The 24418-nt window shown below is 41.9% G+C and overlaps 2 protein-coding genes across 2 annotated transcripts in view; both read left to right on the top strand.

The window, feature by feature from the left end:
- SLC15A1 (solute carrier family 15 member 1) overlaps window positions 1–8512 on the top strand; it is a 58422-nt gene extending 49910 nt beyond the window's left edge. Inside the window, exons 19-24 of the mRNA XM_077807103.1 lie at window positions 1095–1144; window positions 1531–1638; window positions 1783–1879; window positions 2366–2512; window positions 3573–3680; window positions 8318–8512. Coding sequence (XP_077663229.1) covers window positions 1095–1144; window positions 1531–1638; window positions 1783–1879; window positions 2366–2512; window positions 3573–3680; window positions 8318–8512 — 705 coding nt within the window. The remainder of the gene's footprint in view (window positions 1–1094; window positions 1145–1530; window positions 1639–1782; window positions 1880–2365; window positions 2513–3572; window positions 3681–8317) is intronic.
- Window positions 8513–23455: 14943 nt separating this feature from the next.
- STK24 (serine/threonine kinase 24) overlaps window positions 23456–24418 on the top strand; it is a 139384-nt gene continuing 138421 nt past the window's right edge. Inside the window, exon 1 of the mRNA XM_077812852.1 lies at window positions 23456–23766. Within this exon, the coding sequence (XP_077668978.1) occupies window positions 23725–23766 (42 nt within the window). The 5' untranslated portion in view covers window positions 23456–23724. The remainder of the gene's footprint in view (window positions 23767–24418) is intronic.

The following is a 24418-nucleotide window of genomic DNA, read 5'->3' as shown; positions in this document are numbered from 1 at the left end:
CAAAAGTATGCAAGCTGATTGGAGTGGCTGGGTGGGTTGCCCAAGCTAGTCAATAGGAAATGCCAGAGGTAGGTGCCCATCTCTGGACTAGCAGGAGGCATCCTCTGCTAGGGATTCACAGCCATGAACCATCTCCTCGATTTAAGTGCTTAAGCCAGTCCTTTTTCACAAAATAAATAAACAAAAATTAGGAGTCAGTAGTGCCACCTTTAAACCCAGTAGTTAGACCACTCATCCAGAATGTTGAAGCCCGGGGTTCAATTCTCCCTCTCTGCTTGAGCTGGAGCAGGGAACTGAACGTAACTCTCATATGTTCCATGTGAGTGCCCCAACCACTGAGCTATAGACTATACTCTTTTCTTGAAGCTTTTCCACTTTTTATGAAATACTTAGCCATTGGAGCAGCGATTGGAACCAAGGTCTCATAAGTGAGTGCCCTAGAGAGTCATTGTCACTCTCTCTCTCTCTCTCTCTCTCTGGCCCAATTAATATTTAAGTATTTCAGACAAAGTGGAATGGCTTCAACAGGAGAAAAGCCCACCCCAAAATATTGTATAGCCCAGTGGGGTGGGAGTCCTGTGTTCAATCCTTGCTCCAACGCAGGCATAGTGGGGATTTGAACCTGGGTCTCTCCCATATCCTGCTTTATTAAGTGTAAGGGAAGCACTGGAATCACCTCCTCTTCTGTTTTGCTTGGGGTCCAACCTGGTGGACAACCTCAGAGAATGCCTACCAGATCAGGCCCCACAGGTGAGATATGTCGGGGATCCTATTGGGGCTGAGGTGTGAGCTGAACATTAAGATTAAGGTGTCTTAGCACGTGCCCACCAGCAGAAAGTGCCATGGGGACTTTACCAGTGGAAATTTAGTTGCTTACAGAGTTAGATGGCAACTCAGGTTATGAGGATTTAACTTGCCTATTTAGGCACCAAAAGTAGTAGTTAGACACTGGCCTAACTCTGCGTATGGATCTACCGTTGGAAGCTTATTCTGAAGTAAGAGACCGTGGATATTGGTACATAATAGTGCACATCATAGCATGTCAAAGATACCAACACAAATATTTTATTCATGATAATTGTCTTTTCCACCAGCTGCTTGATGGCCTTACATCAAAGTCAGAAGATGGAAAAAATCAAATCAGGTATTGTTAATAAACATTTGCTTTACTTCACTTCAGCTGAGTGTTAATATGGTATCTTTACAGTCAATATCTTGTTTCTGCTTCCTGTGCATCTTCAACCTGAATCTTCATTTGTTACTGAAAAAAACAGGTTTTAGCTTATTGATTCATCTGGAGAGGGAGATGGATTCTGTTTTGCTTCTTGCATTAGCTACGCATTTTTAAAGAGAAGAGAAAATGTCATTTAAAAATTATCAAAATCTATTCAAATGAGATGGGGGAATAAAATGATTTCAAATATCTGTTGCATTGCCAATATATAATGTAAAGAATGTTAGCTTTGTGTAAGTTTTGCTTATGTTGTCTTGTTTTATAAGCAAGTATTGTATTCTTTTTGTTTTGTAAAGATTTATAAACAATTTGGCTTCAACCATCAACATCACAATGGGTGGTACTCATCTTGGAGATGTGAAGAATTTTTCTGCCACCAATTATACATCATTTATAAGAGGCGTGTAAGTATTTTGCTTTACCTTAATCCAAAGACTTCCAGGAAAAAAATATTCTTTGTCCTCCGAAAAAGTACATGGAATTCATAGTATTATTATGTAAGTATAATTAATTCCAGAGTTATCTAGATTAACTTATTTGTTTTTCAGAAAAGAGATTGTTGTTTTTGCAGACAATTCACTGACTTGCAAAAATCAGTCAATATCATTTGGATATGGCAGTGCATACACTATTGTAATTCAAGAGGTAAGTTGTCAATGCTGCTAGAAGATGCAGAATAACTTTTGTGTTACACTACTTTTTAATTTTTCCCATTGAACAAATTACCTACTTGCTATTGATGAAATATAAAATAACTACATGGACTTATCTCATATATTAGAATATTTTATCTTAATGTAGTTTTAATAAACTATAAAAATAATAATGGATGTAATGGGTTGCATTCTGAATCAAAATGCATATGGTGAATCATATAGGGGTTCTAGTTTCTGCCTAACAGACTTAAAAACCTGGAGCCTGGTCAGATACCCAGGGCTTAAAGGTCTTAATATGGATTCAGTCACAAAATTATCACTAATTTAAAATTCTCTATGCACTGTTGATTTATTTTAACATAGCTGGGAGGGTTACTCCCTGATGAAAATCTCATAGCATATTTTTATCTTTAGAAAACATGCAGCATTTTCATTATTGTTTTCTAATGTACCATTTTCATTATTATAATTTCAGTGTAACAACAACACACTAGCACTCAAATATGTTGAAGATATCCAACCCAATACAGTTCACATGGCTTGGCAGCTCCCTCAATACTTCATTATGACATGTGGTGAAGTAGTCTTCTCTGTCACTGGACTGGCATTTTCCTATTCTCAGGTAGGAGATTTCTGCCAATTACATTAGTATTCCTGAGATGTGTCTTTACCTTTTACTGATGAATGTAATGGTCTTACCAAGCAAACAGAAAAACAGTTAGACTATCATTAAAAAAAAAAAAATCAACACCGCCATCTATGTGAATTAAAACAGTTGCCAGATTTTTTGTTAGTGTAAACTGGCATTTTTCAATGACTTCTGTGTTGATTTCATCAGAGCTATTTGATTTACAGTAGCTGATGATCTGACTACTAGTCTTCAGGTCACTCCACCATACGAAGTGCCTGCCAATGGAAACTCTTGGCACCAGGGGTGTACTGCTTCTTGTTATGGAGCCAACTCTGGGTGGGGAAAAGCTAAAAACAGAATGAATAGATACTGAGAACTTGTCTATACATGTTGTGCTGGTTTAATTTAAATTGCTTTTTAAACTCCTGTGTGGACACTCTTATTTCAGAGTGGTTTATTTTGTTTTAGCTTCAAAGTGTCCCTCGTCAATTTAAGCTAAATCAAAACAAATTTGATTTAAACTGAAATAAGAGCTTTTTGCATCAGTTTAATTGTGTACCTCTTTGTATCACCTTAAATAATTTCTCTCCCCTTATTTTTAAGACACTCCAATTTGTCTCACATATTAGCCACGAGTGCTTTTTTTAATGTCCATTTCCTTTCATTCTGATGAATAGTATACGTACTATAACATGTTGTGCTCATATACTGTTGTGATGGGTACCTTATAAGTACCTGATTTGATTTGTTATTGTGAACTCTGATTTCAGCAACAATTTTGTACCCAGTGAGTTTGAGTCATATGTAAAATATGCTTGTTAATCACTCATTGTACACAATATGTGCTGTATTGTAAGCAATACTGGAAATTTACTGCTTCCACAATCTTTCCCTGCCCTTCCCACAATTCTTTAAATAAAAAACCAACAGCATTTGAGGTTAATGTTAGGAATCAGCTAAACTTTAAAGATCGAACATGAACCTACATAATCTACTTTTATAAGATGTGTTAAAATGCAAAGCAATTCAATTAAATATCTTGTTTCTGTAGGCACCTTCCAACATGAAATCGGTGCTTCAGGCGGGCTGGCTGCTGACTGTAGCTATTGGTAACATCATCGTTCTTATTGTGGCTGGGGCATCAAAACTCAGTGAGCAGGTAAATAGACGTTAGCACAAAACTGTAGTGGTATACTGTATTCTTATTGCTTACTATATCACTTCAGTATCAGTATACTATACAGCTATGGTACGGGGAGAACAATCATAGATAAGCCTCATAAACTTCTTTTTGCATCACTTCGTTACTATGGTGAATTTGCAGTTATAACAAGACAAGAGCATGTGATTTTTTTTTTTTAAAAAACAAACCACTAGCTGGAGGAGAGTCATTGAAACCCACAGTCAGCCAGGCAGAATTACCATTTACAACTGAGTGACCTCAGTTCAGACGTAAAGGCCTCACTAGACCATATGAAGAACACTAAGATAATTGGGTAACTAACATTATCACACAAGCTGCTGTGACCTATTTAGATAAAGTCTGATGTGTATACTATACAGTATACAGCGACCAGGTTTTCTGGGTGCAATATTAAGGTGCAGTTCTGAGTTCCATATCCTGGGTCACATACTATGAATAGTCGCTTTCCTTACTACTGTATATGAGACAGAGATGGTTGGTGGCTTGGAGTTTGGAGCACCTTCTTAAGATTCTGCTGGAACTCTCTAGTTCTTCCAAGATTCATTTTAAAACAACTCTTCTTGAAAAAAAAAAATCTTATTAGGAGTTCCTGCCAGCTGTGTCATAGAATCATAGAATATCAGGGTTGGAAGGGACCCCAGAAGGTCATCTAGTCCAACCCCCTGCTCGAAGCAGGACCAATTCCCAGTTAAATCATCCCAGCCAGGGCTTTGTCAAGCCTGACCTTAAAAACCTCTAAGGAAGGAGATTCTACCACCTCCCTAGGTAACGCATTCCAGTGTTTCACCACCCTCATAGTGAAAAAGTTTTTCCTAATATCCAATCTAAACCTCCCCCACTGCAACTTGAGACCATTACTCCTCGTTCTGTCATCTGCTACCATTGAGAACAGTCTAGAGCCATCCTCTTTGGAACCCCCTTTCAGGTAGTTGAAAGCAGCTATCAAATCCCCCCTCATTCTTCTCTTCTGCAGACTAAACAATCCCAGCTCCCTCAGCCTCTCCTCATAAGTCATGTGTTCTAGACCCCTAATCATTTTTGTTGCCCTTCGCTGGACTCTCTCCAATTTATCCACATCCTTCTTGTAGTGTGGGGCCCAAAACTGGACACAGTACTCCAGATGAGGCCTCACCAATGTCGAATAGAGGGGAACGATCACGTCCCTCGATCTGCTCGCTATGCCCCTACTTATACATCCCAAAATGCCATTGGCCTTCTTGGCAACAAGGGCACACTGCTGACTCATATCCAGCTTCTCATCCACTGTCACCCCTAGGTCCTTTTCCGCAGAACTGCTGCCTAGCCATTCGGCTCCTAGTCTGTAGCGGTGCATTGGATTCTTCCGTCCTAAGTGCAGGACCCTGCACTTATCCTTATTGAACCTCATCAGATTTCTTTTGGCCCAATCCTCTAATTTGTCTAGGTCCTTCTGTATCCTATCCCTCCCCTCCAGCGTATCTACCACTCCTCCCAGTTTAGTATCATCCGCAAATTTGCTGAGAGTGCAATCTACACCATCCTCCAGATCATTTATGAAGATATTGAACAAAACCGGCCCCAGGACCGACCCCTGGGGCACTCCACTTGACACTGGCTGCCAACTAGACATGGAGCCATTGATCACTACCCGTTGAGCCCGACAATCTAGCCAGCTTTCTACCCACCTTATAGTGCATTCATCCAGCCCATACTTCCTTAACTTGCTGACAAGAATACTGTGGGAGACCGTTTCAAAAGCTTTGCTAAAGTCAAGAAACAATACATCCACTGCTTTCCCTTCATCCACAGAACCAGTAATCTCATCATAAAAGGCGATTAGATTAGTCAGGCATGACCTTCCCTTGGTGAATCCATGCTGGCTGTTCCTCATCACTTTCCTCTCATGCAAGTGCTTCAGGATTGATTGTTTGAGGACCTGCTCCATGATTTTTCCAGGGACTGAGGTGAGGCTGACTGGCCTGTAGTTCCCAGGATCCTCCTTCTTCCCTTTTTTAAAGATTGGCACTACATTAGCCTTTTTCCAGTCATCCGGGACTTCCACCGTTCGCCACGAGTTTTCAAAGATAATGGCCAATTGCTCTGCAATCACAGCCGCCAATTCCTTCAGCACTCTCGGATGCAACTCGTCCGGCCCCATGGACTTGTGCACGTCCAGCTTTTCTAAATAGTCCCTAACCACCTCTATCTCCACAGAGGGCTGGCCATCTCTTCCCCATTTTGTGATGCCCAGCGCTGCAGTCTGGGAGCTGACCTTGTTAGTGAAGACAGAGGCAAAAAAAGCATTGAGTACATTAGCTTTTTCCACATCCTCTGTCACTAGTTGCCTCCCTCATTCAGTAAGGGGCCCACACTTTCCTTGGCTTTCTTCTGGTTGCCAACATACCTGAAGAAACCCTTGTTGTTACTCTTGACATCTCTTGCTAGCTGCAGCTCCAGGTGCGATTTGGCCCTCCTGATATCATTCCTACATGCCCGAGCAATATTTTTATACTCTTCCCTGGTCATATGTCCAACCTTCCACTTCTTGTAAGCTTCTTTTTTATGTTTAAGATCCGCTAGGATTTCACCATTAAGCCAAGCTGGTCGCCTGCCATATTTACTATTCTTTCGACTCATCGGGATGGTTTGTCCCCCAAGCTTTTTCTACTCCTAATTTCTGCACTGTTCATGAAAGAGGCTAGTTCAGCCCTTTTGAAAGTTGCAAATCATAGAAGATTAGGGTTGAAAGAGACCTCAGGTGGTCATCTAGTCCAACGCCCTGCTCAAAGCAGGACCAACACCAGCTAAATCATCCCAGCTAGGGTTTTGTCAAGCCGGGCCTAAAAACCTCTAAGGATGGAGATTCCACCACCTCCCTAGGTAACCAATTCCAGTGCTTGACCACCCTCCTAGTGAAATAGTTTTTCCTAATATCGAACCTAGACCTCCCCTACTGCAACTTGAGACGATTGCTTCTTGTTCTGTCATCTGCCACCACTGAGAACAGCCTAGCTCCATCGTCTTTGGAACTCCCCCTTCAGGTAGTTGAAGGCTGCTATCAAATCCCCCCTCACTCTTCTCTTCTGCAGACTAAATAAACCCAGCTCCCTAATCATTTTCGTTGCCCTCCGCTGGACTCTCTCCAATTTGTCCACATCCTTTCTGTAGTGGGGGGGGCCCAAAACTGGACGCAATACTCCAGATGTTGCCTCACCAGTGCCGAATAGAGGGGAATAATCACTTCCCTCGATATGCTGGCAATGCTCCTGTTAATGCAGCCCAATATGCTCTTAGCCTTCTTGGCAACAAGGACACACTGCTGACTCATATCCAGCTTCTCATCCACTGTAATCCCCAGGTCCTTTTCTGTAGAATTGCCTCTTAGCCAGTCGGTCCCCAGCCTGTAGCAGTGCATGGGATTCTTCCATCCTCAGTGCAGGTCCCTAACAGAGAAATTACTACAGTGACCAGGAGGAGGGGGAGACTACTCCGGCAAATGGTAGAAGCACAGCTGGGCTAATGGGAGAATAAAAGGGCAGCCCATGAAAAACATGTTTTTAATTTCTACCCACCAGGGTTCCTCTCCTATCCACAGGTGAGGTCCGCAGAGTGCCCTCCCATTATTTAAAAACCTCTACCTTCGGCACCTGGCATCAGAGTCACTGTTCTTCTGGCCAAACAGGATTAGGCAGGATCCCTTCAGAAAGTATCAGTGCCACTCTTTAATGAGAAGGCTTCAGTTCAGGGAGGGAAAATGACCCCCTTCTTAGAAGTGGGCTTTTATGACATTCCTGACCCCTGCTAGGCTGAGCAGCACGAAAACAAAACATGATTAATTAAGGTTTTCCCCTCTTGAGTACTTATTTATTTAATTAATTTGTTATATATTTGTATGACTGTAGTGCCTAGGAGACTTAGTCATGACCAGTGTCCTATTGTGCTAGGTGCTGTACAAACACAGAACAGAAAGGTTGAGTGAATGTGAGGGTTCAAGTTGCACTCACTGCAATCAGTAGAAGCTTTGCCATAGACTTCAGTGGGAATACGATAATGCCTATTTAGCTCCCAATAGGGCAGTAGTTTTCAACCTGTGGTCCACGGACCCTGGGGGTCCACAGACTATGTCTAAGATTTCCAAAGGGGTCCGCACCTCCATTCATAATTTTTAAGGGTCTGCAAATGAAAAGAGGTTGAAAACCATTGCACTAGGGTAAATATCATGGTCCCAGTCCTTCTAGACAAAGAGAAATGTATAGAGATTCATCGGCAGTCAATCAATAACTCCACAGCATCACCTGGAACAGACTGCAGAGCCTTCTCAGCATGCCCAGACTTTAAACTTTGGTTTATTTTTAGATGTACATGAGATAGCTGGACATATCTCAAAAGTCCAAAGTGCATTAATTTGGGTACCTAGTCCCTTCTAAAACCACATCATAATTCTTTGTGTGTGCGTGTGTGTGTGAAGATAGATAGATAGATAATGATTTTATCTAATCTATCTAACTATCTTTTGAACCAATTCAGGAATGTCTGCTTGTTTACAATAAAATATCATTATTAACCATAGAAATGCCTATAGATAAATAATGTTAACATTTGTTTCTTTACAGTGGGCAGAATACGTGTTGTTTGCTGCTTTACTGATGGCAGTTTGCATTATATTTTCCATAATGGCTTATTTTTACACCTATGTGGATCCAGTTGAGACTGAAGTCCAACTTGATGAGGATGAAAAGAAGAAAATGGAAAACGAGAAAAGCATTTGTGAAAATGGAACTGGGCCTATCTCTCAGTGTGAGCTGTAAAGATGAATTCAGAGCTGAATGTGGCATCCCATTAACTACAGCCACAGTAAGAGAAACTGGAGTATCCTTATCAACCATTGGATGGGCTCTCTCATAGGAAGGGGGGAAAGAGCATTGCTCATGTAAAATACAGACCCTCCTGAGGAGCAAAATCAAGAGCTTAATCTTTTGTACAGAACATGATATTCTAAGAAAACTCTGGAAACTTGCTCCCAGCAGAATTTGCACTTTAAAAATGAACCTGAAGCTTAAATCTCAAAGCATTAAAATACTGAAATTGCACATGACTGTGTTGAAGAGTTCCTGTGATGAAAAGATGTATTATTTTTATATCGTCTTGTAATTTTATATTGTGAAAAGGCAAATACTGCCAGGAAATAATAATTAAAGCCAAGCCGTTTGCACAGCCCCAGCAGCCCACTATTATTCAGGAGCAACTGGTCAGTGGAGTTTTGAAAATCCTTTTTAAAACTGCCTTACAAATAATGAATGCAAAAATGCACAGCATAATTACAGAAATATGTACATACTGAATATGTTACCAGTGTTAGTATTATACTACAGACCCCTCCAACCCACCTGTGCACTCTATTTACCCATTTAACTGCTGGTAACTTTAACCAAATATTTTAGACTCAGGTGGCCACCACGATGAAGACAAAAGCGAACAGAACTCTGAATGAGCAGCAGCATCTAAAATAAAACTCACATAGTAACAAAATATTGTAGTTTGAGATGTTTCTTTGACAGGGAAAAGGAGTTGAAAATAGTGTTTCATGCTAAGGAAGAACTTTAGACCCTACCTTACTTGGAGTGGATTTGTCAAGACGTTACGACAGGCTCCTCTGCCAGCCTTTCTTTTGCCCACTAAATTTACAAACAGAAGCAAATTGTTCCCAATGAGGACAACATCTTCTGCCCAAAGTGTTGTCCTTAACAAATATAGCACTTATTTGCAAACTGTCAACTCTTTTTTTTTAAGTAATAGGTAGGAAAAGGTATATACAGATAACTATACACAGGTACATCATATGCCACTCTAATTGGCATGGAGGTAAATATATGGGGAAGTATTCAAATAGGATTAGAGGGATAAATCTTCAGAGAATATGTGAAGATTCAGCATTTTTTGTAATGTTTGCAAATTGCCCAGAGGACTAATGAGTGAGCTTCTTGGTTACTTGGTTCTGAGGCAGATAATTTATTTTTAACTTTCTTTGAAAATAAAATATAATATTGCAAGGCCCATTGGCAAAAGTTGTCATGCTCAGGGTGGGAGTGGGGACAGGAAGAGTCTTACAGTACAGCAGAATGTTCAAGAAGGTAACAGAAACTTGCCTCATTATCTGATCTCAAAGATCTATGCAAATCCCATCTAAAACATAGAAAAATTGCAGCATATTTTTCATTTCCATAAAATTCATTTAATTCAGTGAGAATCGTGTACATTTTAACCCTATTCTTCTGTGAAAACATTAAGTAATCCAAGTTCACTTCCTTATTTAAATTAGAGATGAGTTGACTTATACAACAGTTATTAGCAGGAAATTTTCAAATAGCTTGAAAATAGTAACGCACACAACTATGACAAACAATGCAATTAGAATTTACATCAGCCACACAACATTTACTACACTACAGTAACTTAATTTGAAGTATTGCTGAGTATCTCACACAAATGTTTTCACTGGTGGTGCATCAGCTATATATATCCTAATAATTTACAATAAAAACAGAATAAAAAACAAAAAAACACTTCTTTTTTCCTGTTCTACCTTCCCCGCAAACTCATGTCATAATGACTCTCTAGCTCCGGATTGGCCAACCTGAGCCTGAGAAGCAGCCAGAATTTACCAATGAACATTGCCGAAGAGCCACAGTAGTATGTCAGCAGCCCCCCCATCTGCTACCCCCATCCAGCCCCGAGTGCCACCCGCCCACCGGCAGCCCCACCAATCAGTGCCTCTCCCTCTCTCCCCAGCTATTTTGCAGTGTGCAGGAGGCTCTGGTGAGGAGGAGGGAGGAGTGAAGGTATGGCAGGCTCGGGGGAAGGGCCAGGGGCCTTGGGTAAGGGGTGGAGTGGTGGCAGGACCTGGGGCAGAGCAGGGGGTTGAGCAGAGAGCACCCCACAGCACACTGGAAAGTTAGCATCTGTAGCTCCAGCCTCAGAGTAATCGCCTATGCCAGGAGCCGCATATTAACCTCTGAAGAGCCCCATGCAGCTCCAGAGCCCCAGGTTGGCCACTCCTGCTCTAGCTGATAAAAGAGATCTGAATACGAGGCTTTGGATCTAATGAGTATTGCTGCCTAAACATCCAGATGAGTCACTATACCGTGACTCTGCCTCCACAGGGATTGACTGCTCAGTCCCTGTTACCCCAGGTTAGAGTGCAAGAACGATTTCTGAAGTTGACTTGTCTTGTAGAATATAATGCTACTTAGACCACCAGTCTACTTGGAGGGATATTAGGCTTCATATATATTTTTTATTGAAGACAGGATATGCGCATATTAATCAAGTGACAATATGATACGTTGAAGTTTGTCATAAGTGCAAGGCTGATTATAAAAATCTACTGTAACTTTGATTAGAAATGAAAACTGTGTACGTGCAGATTGATTTTAATCTTGATGTACAAATTTATATTTCCACATGCTGCTAATGTTATATATTACACAACACAAAGTTCTGCTATATGTGACAGGGTCACACCAGATGGCTATAGGAGAGTAATAGAAGGCAGATATATTAGCCCCAGGCTAAGTAGGTCCCTTTTCCCTGGTAAGGTAACAGGGAAGGTTCCAGAACAATCAGGAACCTTATGGAGACAATTAAGACAGGCTGATTAGAACACCTGCAGCAAATCAAGAAGCTGCTAGAATCAATTAAGGTAGACTAATCAGGGCACCTGGGTTTTAAAAGAGAGCTCACTTCATTTTGTGGCGTGCATGTGAGGAGCTGGGAGCAAGAAGCACTAGGAGCTGAGAGTGAGAACGTGGACTGTTGGAGGACTGAGGTGTACAAGCATTATCAGACACCAGGAGGAAGGTCCTATGGTGAGGATAAAGAAGGTGTTGGGAGGAGGCCATGGGGAAGTAGCTCAGGGAGTTGTAGCTGTCACACAGCTGTTCCAGGAGGCACTCTAGACAGCTGCATTCCACAGGGCCCTGGGCTGGAACCCGGAGTAGAGGGTGGGCCCGGGTTCCCCCCAAATCTTCCCAACTCCTGGTCAGACACAGGAGGAGCTGACCTGGACTGTGAATTCAGAAAAGCGGCCAAGCTGAGGGCTGCCGTGAAGCTCCAAGGCAAGCAAATCCGCCAATAAGCGCAAGACCCACCAAGGTAGAGCAGGAACTTTGTCACATATATTATTCTGAAATCATCTAGCTTGTTTAAATGAGAATCCCAGACTCCACTGGAACATTTAGAAGTTTACGCTCAACATTAAAGTGTCTTATACAAAGTCCTTGCTACTAGGTATTCTTGTCAATCCTCCTGCTGTGTCTGACATCAACATACTGCTTTGAGGTTTTATTATTTTGTAGGCCTCATTAGGGTTTTGAACTAATAAAAGGTTAAATCATCTCTAGAAGGAATACTATATATCCACTGCATGTAATTGCAATGTCCTCATTTAACACCATTAACTAGCGCAACTTGTCTTTTATAAAAATCAGAGGTTTGCTTTTATTTGTATGGTGCTTATCGTATCACTGGCCCTCTTACACAGGATAGGGTAATGATGACAAAACAGAGAACTGCCTCCAATGGCCATGAAAGAACAGGCCAATCTGTCATCAAAAATAAAAGCCGAGCCAAAAAAGAAATGCAAAAAACGAGGCCAAGCCATCAAACGCAAACAGATCCCAACAAGTCTTGAAGACAGTCACAGAGGCAAGGATGCACAAAAGGAGTTAGGCATTGCAATGATGAGTGTCACAGCACCTAACGTTTAGGTGACTAGAAAATCACTGGAATTCACAAACCCTGAGTTAGGCGCTTAGTTTCCCTATGCAATGCATGGGGAGAGACCGGCACCTTGGAATATGATTCACAAAATCATGCTAGACAGGGATCTGTCTAAGCTAGCTAGTGGAAGATGCCAACCGGGTGTGTGGAGGAGGAGGAGAACCTCCCTTATAACTTTTAGTGCAGTGGGTAGGGTACTCATCTGAGATGTGGGAGACCCCACATTCAAGTCCTCCCTGTGCCTGAGCAGGAGAAGGGATTTGAAGAGGGATCTGCCACCTCTCAGGTGTGTACTCTAATCACTGGACTATGGGATATTCTGATGCAGTGCTCCCTCAGTCTCTCCTGTTGAAATTGCTGCACTGTAAATAAATAATTACATCATCACTGGAACATGGGAACTGTGTCTCCCACATCCTTGGTGAATATTCTAATCACCAGGCTCAGGATCCTGTACAAACACACATGCCTGGCATTATGTGTGCAAATGTGTGTACAGCCCATTCCCTGGAGATAGCTATGTGCTTAACTTGATGTTCCAAATCATATACATGAGTTTTAAAATGTTTTATAAATAAATATAAGCAATCCCCACTGGCATCTACCTAGTCATTATCATCTGGCAATTTCCTGTAGCCATCATGGTAAAAGTAAGTCTTGGGGAGGGATTTAAATGGGGAGAGGGCTGGGGCTTTATTGACTAGTTTTGTGAGAATGTTGCATGCATAAGGGATAGAATGAAAATAATTTGTTTGAGAAGGAGACCAGCAAGGGGTCAAATCTGTCATCACTGGTGAAGCAGGGAAAGGACACAAGATATAAGAGCAGACAAGTAAGGAGGGGCAAAGTTGTGAAGGGCCTTAAAGAACAGCTGGCTTGGAGGGCAATAGGAATAGGCACAGCCAAACACCTTGGGCGCAGATAAAGGATTACTTCAATGAGATGTTGAATTGAATCCACAATTTTTTCTGGAACCAGGACAGCCCATGGAGAATGAGTGTTTTTGTTTCCCTTCACCCTACATACAAAAGCGCATAAACAGCCATATTCTACATACGACAGTCCCTGGATCAATTTCAAAGGGATCCCAGTCACTACAGGAATAAGTTTACAATAATCGTGCCTTTGTCAGTTTTCAGTTGGAATGACCGCAGTCAGATCTATATTAGAAAGAAAAGGGCAGATGTTCCACACAATGCAGCAATGTCAGTACATTTTCTGAAGTGCCATCACAACACTGTATTCCATGCTGAAAGAATGACACAGAGCGATCCCTCAGCAAATTCTGGACAGGAGTGTCAGCTCTCTTCTTGGAAAAAAAGAAAAAGAAGAAAATAGAAAAAAAAAAGGGAGCCTCCGTAGTCAAACAAAAAGAGAAAACATGTTTGTAAGACTATGAGAGGGAAATGGTGCTTGAAAACTCAACAGTTACAGTGATCAATATCTATTTCTGATTCTGATCATTCCTTTCACAATTAGAGGCAAGTAAATGCCCAAGAGATGAAAAAGGAACCTAGATTTCCAGCTGTCTGCTTATATGTATTCTATGTTTTTGCTGCTTTTGCGCTTCCTTGAATGCCTTAACTGACTGTATTGTACCTCCTTGTTTAGCTCTCTCCCCACTTTTGCCTTATCTGGTAAGTTGTTGTTTTTTTTATTTCTCTGGAACAATGAGGACTAGATTACTTTAATTCTTGTAAGTTCAATTTCTTGAAAATCAATACCTTCACAGAGCTGTGTTCTAGTTCTTCTGTATTGGTAAAAAATAGCTAAGGGATGGCATATCCTTAGGAGGGAGATCCTATTTTGGGGGGTTTTGTCTTCATAAGAAAACTGTATGCGGAAGCACTCTATGTAGAAGTAAAGTCTGTCATTTCGACCGTCAGGAGGAGTCCACGCAGAATTCTTCTTCTTCTAGCATAGTTGCAACCCCCTTGGGTGGACGCTTTTATTTTGCTTCAAGAGAATGCCTTATATTGATTTAGCTTACACAGGTTCCTTACTAACATAAGATGAATTGATAATATAAGGTAGTTTAAAACCAAAATAAGAGTGTCCACACATGGGGGTTGCATCTATTTAACTAAAATGAATCAGTTCAACTTTTGCATATAGACAAGGCCTGGAGCACTGAATAGGCAGAGCTACCTCAGGAAATACAGAATGAAAGTGAATGGGGAGAGAGAGGCTGCATCACTGTATTATTTCTTCCTTCATAGGACTCAGGCTCTGTGGGTTCACGGAAGGGTAAGTGATCAGCACACTACAAGCCCTTTTCTGCTTCAAGAAGCAGCAGATAATTTGTCCTTATGGTTTCACACCCCCTCCCTACTCTAGGGACAGAATGTACCCACAAATGTTAACATTAACATTCCAACTGTAAGATAACTCCTACTCACTTATAGTTTATCTTCTTTACTTCTCTGACTCATTGCAGGCCTGGTTCATCCTTGCTCTGCTGACCCAAGAAAGCTGTAAAGCAAATGGATCCAGCAAGTGAGGAATTATCCCAGCATAACAGGAGTTTCTGCATGATGTAGCGCTTGTGTACTGGCTCTACGTCATCCCCGATCACAGCACCACCACCCCCCGACACACAAACACCAATGTAGGAGGCAGAGCAAGAGTGCTGCTAGCATACTCCTATTCCAAACTTCTGGGACAATGGACAGATAGGAACAAGTCAGAGAAGCCCAGATGCTATTTCACCTCCACTGCAGACTGCTTCCAAATGCCTTCAGAATAGAACAGACCTATGGCTTAGGGCCTCTTGTTTTCAGGGGAACCCTATCACAAGAGCTGTGCCAAGTAAAGTTTGGGAGCATCAATTAATCATGGCTTGAAGTTGTGTATAAGACATTTAAGTATATTTATTTTAAATTTTATTACAGTTTTTACCTTGTGCAGTAGAGATTCCCTTCTTTCCTTTATCATTAAAATTGACAGCATTGTATATGTCAGATGGTAGAGTTTTCAGTTAAAACTGTCCCAGAACATTAGCAGTTTTACTTGTATAGATACAGAAAGGGATCATTGTTCAACCACTAGGTGGCAGAAAAGCCATATTAATAAAGACTTTAAAGGGGTAGCGTCACTGGATTTGATTTATCAAAGGGCTAATTGCTTAGATATTTTTTTAATAAGGACTATCATCACAATTATCACAAGCACTATCTAATTATTAAAATTATTTAATACATAAATATCACTAATTGCTAGTGAAGATTACAGAATTTCTATATTTCTAGAAAAGCAACATCATTCTGAATGGTTGGTTCAAAGGATACCCTCCAGCAACGATGTTGGCAGCCATCTCTACATAAAGCTCGGGTCTCAAACAGTAGCACAAAAATTATGCAAAGTGGCCTTGTTTTCAAACAGAAAATACTTATCAAAGACTAAAGCTGACCACAGTGCAACACCCAACACTGTTATACTAAGAAATGTTAAAATCACATTAAAATTAATCAGAGAAGGACCCAAACCCAAGAGATGTCTGGGGCCAATTAATACCACTTCAATTGAACTAGATTATAATTTATTAAAGTTCTTTACTTTTCAGCCTGGAACATCACACAAGTTAAAAACCTGTGGTTGCACTAACCTGGCAAATAAGAAGTGCCAAATAACTATGCTAGTTATCAGCTTACAAGTGCAACTCTAACTTGTCTTTTTAAAAATAGAATTCATTAGCAATATATAACCACTGAAATGTAAATCACAAAGCTGAACTTCTTCCATGATTGAGTCAAAACTACAGTCAATCAAATGCAAATATGGTAACTAAACCACATGCAGATGTATACAGACAGTCCTACAAAAGACTGCAAATACGTTTATTAAAAAAACCACATAAATATTATGCTTGAATCAAAAATAGCCCTGAGGTGGAAATAAAGAAAAAACCCGACTCAGCCACATTTAGAAAAATACTATAAATATTTAACAATTCCATTTCAGTACTACAAAGTACATGAAATCCAGACTGATATTTATCCAGCAAATCAAGTTGCATTATATAGTAATGTAAGTAATAATTAATACTAACTGCACAAAGACCTAGAAATAGGTAAAGATTGAACTGAACTACTCTGGCTACAGAGTTTCTGTATTTCTCCTATAAGAACTAATGCCATCAACCACATAAAGAAGAAACTTGAACTCTGGTACTGGAAGATTTAAAAAAAATCCCTTTTGTTTTACTTCTAAAATGTGTATGCAGTTCTGAGGCTACATTTCACCGCAGGTCTAACATGCTGTTTGATAAATTTTCTAACTGATATTACTCACTATCTATAACAAGTTCGCTCAGGTCTCCCAGATCTTCGACTAATCCACTGACCACACGAACATTTTTCCTCTGCTGCAGTTTCCACCTTTGGCCATTAGAGTGGGCAGGCAGCGTACCCGGTCCCTCCATCTCTGCAGGGCAGAGCCTTAGCACAGGCACTAGTAGCAAAGCTACCCACCTTCCAAAGCTCGGCAGCAGGCATCCTCCATCTGTGTGGGAAGTGTGGAGGTTAAGACAAGAGCCCAGAGAAGCCCACTACCCTGTAGTCTCGAGACAGGGCAGCTACTGGAGACTACTAAGGGATTAGGGACCATAGGAGTGGGAAGTTGCAGGAGTTTTTTGAGAATGAGCAAGGGCTACAGGAGCCTGGTATGGGGACTAAGAGACTGGGAAAATGTGAAGCTGCTGGAGCCTGCTGGGATAGAGTGGGACTGGCGGCTGAAGGAACTTGCTGGGTGACCTGCCAGTGGGGAGCAGAGGAATGGGAGGGAGAGGAGATAGGGAGCAGTTACACAGGGCCTGCATTTTTGTGTGTTCATATTTGGTATGCATTCTAGGTTGAATTTTCAACCTGTAATTGTCACATGTGCATTGTCGGGGTAGCTGGGGGGAGTTCACAAAGCTGAACACAAATCAAAAACCATAATTTATTCTCTTTTTATCGGTTTCAGAGTAACAGCCGTGTTAGTCTGTATTTGCAAAAAGAAAAGGAGTACTTGTGGCACCTTAGAGACTAACCAATTTATTTGAGCATAAGCTTTCGTGAGCTACAGCTCACTTCATCAGATGCATCCGATGAAGTGAGCTGTAGCTCACGAAAGCTTATGCTCAAATAAATTGGTTAGTGTCTAAGGTGCCACAAGTACTCCTTTTCTCTTTTTATCAAGTTTTAGGTCAATCTCATGGTTCTGACTCATGATTTTTGAACTCCTGGAGATGGAAATTTTGCAGATTGCTGGCACTAAAGACTGAAGCCCACTGTTTAGCTACGGAAAAGGTTTAATTCTAACAGTACAGGCATTCCTACACTGCTCTGCTGTGGTATCTCAATTGTGCAGGTATAAAGGGAGATAGAGAGACAAGCTTTTGAGCTTACACGGCGCTCTTCTTCAGGTCTGGAAAAATATTATTAATTATTATTTTTATTTTATTTTATTATTTTTCCGAGACCTGAAGAAGAATTCTGTGTAAGCTTGAAAGCTTGTCTCTTTCACCAACAGAAGTTGGTCCCATAAAAGATCTTACCTCACCCACCTTGTCTCGCTAATATCCTGGAACTGACATGGCTACAACAACATAAAGGCATACATAAAGGCAAGTAGGTGAGTTTACAATCAGTCTTTGGTCTCCCTGCTCAGACTGAGGGTACTTAGTAGTGCCAGTTGTGAAGGTGGACTGTGTGATGAGAACTACACTGAAGCTACCAACCCATTTCACATAGAACATCAAAAAGCCAGCAGATGGTAATATCTTTCAGTTGTTACTACTGACCCAGAGGGACTCAGAGCAATGACTGAGAGGTATAACTATTTAAACTTACAAATGAATTACCAGGCGAGTATAGTGCTAAAATATTACTAAACAGTGCAGTTCATTATGCAAACCAATTTAATTTGTAACTTTCACTTGACCAATACTTGCCACAGTTTTGTTATCCAGTCATTGTAGGGCAAGCCTCTATTCAACTTACTTCACATGGGCCATAATACAGCCAGCAGGCAAATATTTTAGATCTGTGGTAAAACGTATTGTCATGGGACACAGTTTTAAGTTACTGCAGCTCATCAGTATCACTGGTTCAACCTTAACGGATACATAGTCTGTGAATTGTGCTATCCTGTGATGGACATATTTATCAATTTGAGAAAAGAATTGGTGTCCTCATTATAAAAATGAAATATGAAAAATATATATCATTCTTTTTGTGTGTTTTTTTGTTTTAAATAAGAAACAAGATTTAATAAAATCAAACTATTTGGGGAAAAGATGCTAAGCAGCATAATCAGTCTCATGTTTCTTAATGAGTTCTAGGTCCCCATCCAATTTTAATTGTCTACTTGGAATACTAAAATACTTCCAGGCACTTAGATTGTGCACATTATTAATAATAGGCATACCATATAATGGCTTTTTGTTCCATTTCCTGTTAGATCCCAGTGCTCATCCATTATAATTCTCAGTGCTGTTATTAGTGAACTTTCTTTAGTTTGTAAGGATGTCAATGAAACTGTAATTTTACTTGAAAATATACCATTGAAGGAAATTAGATATATATAGAATGCATATTGTATATAAACATACCAACATACTGTACATTTTCTTTAGGAGGGACACACAAAATCTAGTCATTTTTTTTCAGCCAATATTAATGAGATGTAAAGGATAACAAACTTTTTTACCGGTAAATTGTGTTTCTCCAATAGACAAGGTCAGTCTCTAACTAGATGGCTTGTTTTTTATGTCATAATTTGGAAATGCACAAGCAATCATTGTAATTGAAGAAGTCAATTGAGGTAGTTCTGAGGTTTGTGGATGCTTGCTTAGCCATGAATAGTTGATAAAGTATGGTTATAAGCTGAGAGATGAGAAACAACATTTGGCTAGAGTGAAAAAGATGAAGGAAATTAAGTCTACATAAGCTTAATTGAAGAGAACAACTTTTAACTGAAAGTGCAAACTATAACACAGAGAGTCTGTTTCCAAGGAGAACTACATTTCAGAAAGAGGACAGAAGAAAATAGATGTAATTCTATGGATAGCATTAGAATAATCCCAAAGGAAAGGCATTAGAGACTGACTTGATTGGAAAAATTCCATTTTACAGGAAGGAAAAATGGTCTATTCTCAGACTAGGCAGGATTGGTCTTGTAACTAGTTGGGATCTGTGCAGCTTTCCCTCAGTACAATATGATAGATGGTCACAGGAACAGAAATTGTAAGTACCATCGCAAGGGTTTATAAAGAATGAGTCTTGCTAAACAAACGTGCTTTAAAAATAGAATTACAAAATTAGTATATAAAGAGAACACAGTCCATATCATTAGAATCCATTCCTGTGCACCTAGGAGTCCTGAATGACAGCCCCCACATCAGTGCAGTGCTTCAGACCTTTCTGCCATCCTATCTCTGATTTCTGAATACACAGATATTCATCCTTACAGCCATCCTGAACCAGAAATGTCCTACTGGAGGACGGTTGTGATCGTGTTGGTGGCACATATATAGTGGGTGATGATGCATAAATTAGAATGGTGAATATAGTACAGCATAGCCAGGGCATGGGTCTCAAATTGTGGTCAATGTTGAAGATGAATGGTGTAAAGGAGATATGGGATGGAATTAAAGTTGTTTAGGGTACCTTCACTTTGCCTTTCCATGCAGTTGGTTAAGGAAAAAGTCAACCTTATGCTTCTAACTTATAATTTAATTACTTTCCAATGTTTATGTTTATTTTTGAAGAATTATAATATTCTTTTAGTTACTGGCAGGCACGGATAGCCTTAACTTCACTTTAACAAAGTTATTTTTTGTCTTGGAATATAAATTAACTTCAATAGATAATAGGAAGTCCACTAATCACAGTTCTTCATTTGAGTTTTGTTATGAAAGTTTGCACGTTTATGTAGGTCTGACTCCTTAGTCTCAACCATCCTTCTTTCAGGCTGAGACACAACTATACAACAATAACTAACCTCGAAGATAAACTATGAACTGATGGCAGTTTCCAATTTCACGTATAACTAACTACTAGATCATATAATCAGCCTTAAAACTCATGAGTGCAAGTGAGGTTTTTTTCTGATATTATGCACTTATAGAAAACTATTCAGCTGTTTTCCATTTAACCAAGACCAAAAAAGAACCTGAATAATTTTCTTAATGTCTGAAACACACCATTTGCCCACATGTTCCAAGAACTCAAAAACAGCTAACCAGATTTCCTTCTAACTTACAGAGAAATTCACCTTTAGCCAGAGAACAAATGCAAGAAATTTCACCTAAAATTTTCCTTTTGAAAAGTTGTAAGTTGTTGTAAGTGCCTTCTCAACCATAACTATTGGACCATTGCTATAATATACAAAGGGTCTGATCCTGCTTTACAATTCACCCCGAACTTTGATGGAAAAGTACCAGAGTAAGGGGAAGCAGGAAAAGGATATAACAGAAATTTCAAGGGTTTCTTATAGCCATCTTGAACAATAAAGTCATGACAGTTTCTTTATTTTAGTTTTATAGATTTTGAGTCTGATTCTTTTTGTTTATACCAGTACAATTCCACTGACATCATAGAAATGCTGTTGGACTGCAAGGGACCTCAATAGGTCATCTAATCCAGTCCCCTGCACTGAGGCATGACTACGTTTTATCTAGACCATCCCTGACAGGTGTTTGTCTAACTTGTTCTCAAAAACCTTCAATGACAGAGATTCCACAAACCTCCCTAAGTAATTTGTTCCAGTGCTTAACTATCCTTACAGTTAGGAAGTTTTTCCTAATGTCTAACCTCAATCTCTCTTCTTACTCTCATTACTTCTTCTCTTGTCCTCAGTGTTAAGGAGAACATTTTATCACTCTCCTCTTTATAACAACCTTTGATGTACCTGAAGACTATGACATCCCCCTCCTCAGTTTTCTCTTCTCTTGTTTAAACAAACCCAATATTTTTAATCTTTCCTAGTAAGTCGTTTTCTAGACCTTTAATTGTTTTTGTTGCTCTCCTCTGAACTTTCTCCAGTTTGTCCATATCTTTCCTGAAGCGTGGTGTCCAGAATTGGACACATTACTCCAGTTGAGGCCTTATCAGTGTTGAGTAGAGTGGAAGAATTACTTCTTGTGTCTTGCTTACAAGACTCCTGCTAATACAACCCAGAAGGATGTTTGCTTTTCTTTTTTTGTTGCAACAGCATTACACTGTTGACTCATATTTAGTTTGTGATCCACTATAACCCTCTTTCTCCTTCCAAGTACTCCTTCCAAGGCAGTCATTTATCATTTTGTATCTGTGCAGCTGATTATTCCTTCCTAAGTGCAGTACTTTGCATTCATTCTTAGTGAATTTCATTCTATTTATTTCAGACCATTTCTCCAGTTTGTCAAGATAATTTTGAATTCTAATCCTGTCCTCCAAAGCACTTGCAACCCCTCCCAGCCTGGTATTACTCCTCATTGAGTAATAGACCTACCCTGTCCTTGGTTTTCCTCAAGCTTCTAATGTATTTGTAAAATATTTTCTTGTTACCCTTTATGTCCCTAGCTAATTTAATCTTATTTTGTGTCTTGACCTTTCTAATTTTGTCCCTACATATTTGTGTTGTTTTTTATATTAATCATTTCTAATTTGACCTAGTTTCCTCTTTCTCAATGACTCTTTTTTGAGTTTCAGGATGTTGAAGATCTCCTGGTTAAATCATAGTGGTCTCTCACCACGCTTCCTATCTTTCCTATGCATTAGGATAGTTTACTCATGATTTGTGGTATGTCCATACTGCAGAATATACCAGCATAACTATGTTGTCATAGCTATGCTGACATAACACCATAGTATAGATGCAGCCTACACCCACTGAAGGGTTTTCCGTTGGCATAGAAACACCATCTCCCTGAGCAATGGTAGCTACATCTATGGAAACATTCTTCCATCAGTGTAGGTATGCCTACACCTGAGGTGTGCTTTTTCACACTCCTGACCAAGAGCTATGTCAACCTAACTTTTAAGTTTAGACCCAGCCTTATGCTGGTGTGAGAGGAGAATCAGGTCCTCTCTGTGCATGATCTCCACTGAATGGGTGAGATTATAACAAATGACTGGTGTTAAGGAAAAACATTGAATGCTGGTAACAGAGGAACATGCATATGCACCACTGCTGTCTAGTAGGCTAGAATAAGATCTACTCAAATGTTTAATTAGCAGTTATCTCACCTGCTAGTCAGCAGTTTACAAAGAGAGCCCAAGCCCAGTGAGCTAAATCAAAGGCACATCACCAGGGTATATCAGATAAAAGAGGCAGCTGTTTCCAGTAGGTCAAGCAGCAGTAGCATGTAGTTTTAGCACAAAAGGTAACAAATTTGATGTCATTTAAGCACACTGGAGCTGATGACAATAGATATTTATGGGGTTAAAGGCAGGATAACCGTGTGGCAGCTAGGCATTTCATTATATAGTGGTAAGTCTTCAGCTCCTCTGGCGGAGGGGGGTTAGAATGAAGGAGAATTAACCTGGAGCCCTCTTTCCCCTGGATGTGTGTGTCTTTTTACGCAAACTAGGCTCCACCCCTAGGACAATGCTCTTGACAAGGCAAAGGAACACTACGCCCTTCCTCTCCGATGCCTGCTAGGCACACAGTTACCCGCAGACAGACACAGGGGGCTGCCCCCCTGCAAAGCTCTCCGCCCCTCGGACACTGCTCCCCCGGGGCACGTCCCCGGCACGCCTACCCAGAGACACCCCCAGGGCGCAACCGCTCCCGCGGCGATTCGCCCCACTCAGCTGGAGGGGGAGGGGTCTGAGCGGGCCCGATCCCAGTGAGCTTAATCCCGGGCGCGTCAACGGGACAGACCAGTCACCAGCATTGGGGCGCGAGGCCCGGGAAGTGCCGCGTGCCACCGCCGGCAGATACCAGGAGGGGGCGGGGCGAGCGCGCGCGCACAGAGTGGCAGTTGCCCCGCGCCCGAGGTGGTTTGCGTTACGCTAGCAGTGCTCCCCCCCCCGCCCAGCGCGAGACCAGTAACCGCCGCTCTGTGCGCTCGGAGGAGGTCGGGCTCGACGCTGCGTTCGTGACTGGACCTGAGCTGCGAGGGGCGGGGGAAGTAGCGCCAGGGAGCCCCGGCGCGCCGACGCTCCGGAACCGCCGCCAGCCGCGCGGGGTGGGGGCCAGGGACGGATTCCCGTCTCTGGAGCCGCCTGAGACAAGCCGACCCCCGCGCGCGGCGCGCATCGCTGCCGCCGCCGCCATGGCTCACTCCCCGGTGCAGCCGGGCCTGCGGGAGATGCCGGTGAGGATCTAGCCCCGCCCGGGCGGGGGGTGGCGGCATGAACTGTGGTGCCTGGGGGTGCGGGTCCACGTCCCTGCGGGGGAGCTGCGCAGCCTGGGGGCCGGCACGGAAACGCACCCGGAGACCTCAGGGATGGGGGCGAGAGGCCGCCTGCGGGGATCCGCCTCTTGGGCCCAAACCCCGCTCCCTCCCCTATGTGCTGCTGCTGGGGTTGGTTTTTGGCTGGGCGCGGTGGTGGGGAGATCGGGTGCGAGCAGCGGCTGCAGGGCGTTTGGGGGGCGAGGCGCCAGGGTGGTCGTGGCGTTGTCGGGAAACGCAGCTTCGCTCTGGCACTGCCCCGTTAGTTCCCGGAGCGGAGAGGAGCCGGGGCGCCGGCGGGGGCTGATCATTTGGAAACAAGCTGCGCTTGGCAGACTAAAGCCCGAGGTGCCTGGACCGTGCGGCTCGCTCCCTTTCTCGCCGGAATGGAGGGGGAGGGCGCGGGTTTCAGTGGCGCTGCGTTCCAGCCCAGAGCCCGCATCTTCCCAGGCGCTTCTCAGCCGCCTTCCGCGGCCTGCTGCTCGGCTGAGTTTGGAAACACAAACCCTCCCTGCAATGAAGAGCGTCGCCCTTCCGGGCGTGCTGTCTCGCCCATCTCTGTAGGAGGGTCTGT

The sequence above is a fragment of the Eretmochelys imbricata genome, chromosome 1, assembly GCF_965152235.1.
Source record: "Eretmochelys imbricata isolate rEreImb1 chromosome 1, rEreImb1.hap1, whole genome shotgun sequence".
NCBI lineage: Eukaryota > Metazoa > Chordata > Testudines > Cheloniidae > Eretmochelys > Eretmochelys imbricata.
Note: the sequence above shows the minus strand (reverse complement) of the source record. Positions and strands in the feature narration are given on the sequence as shown.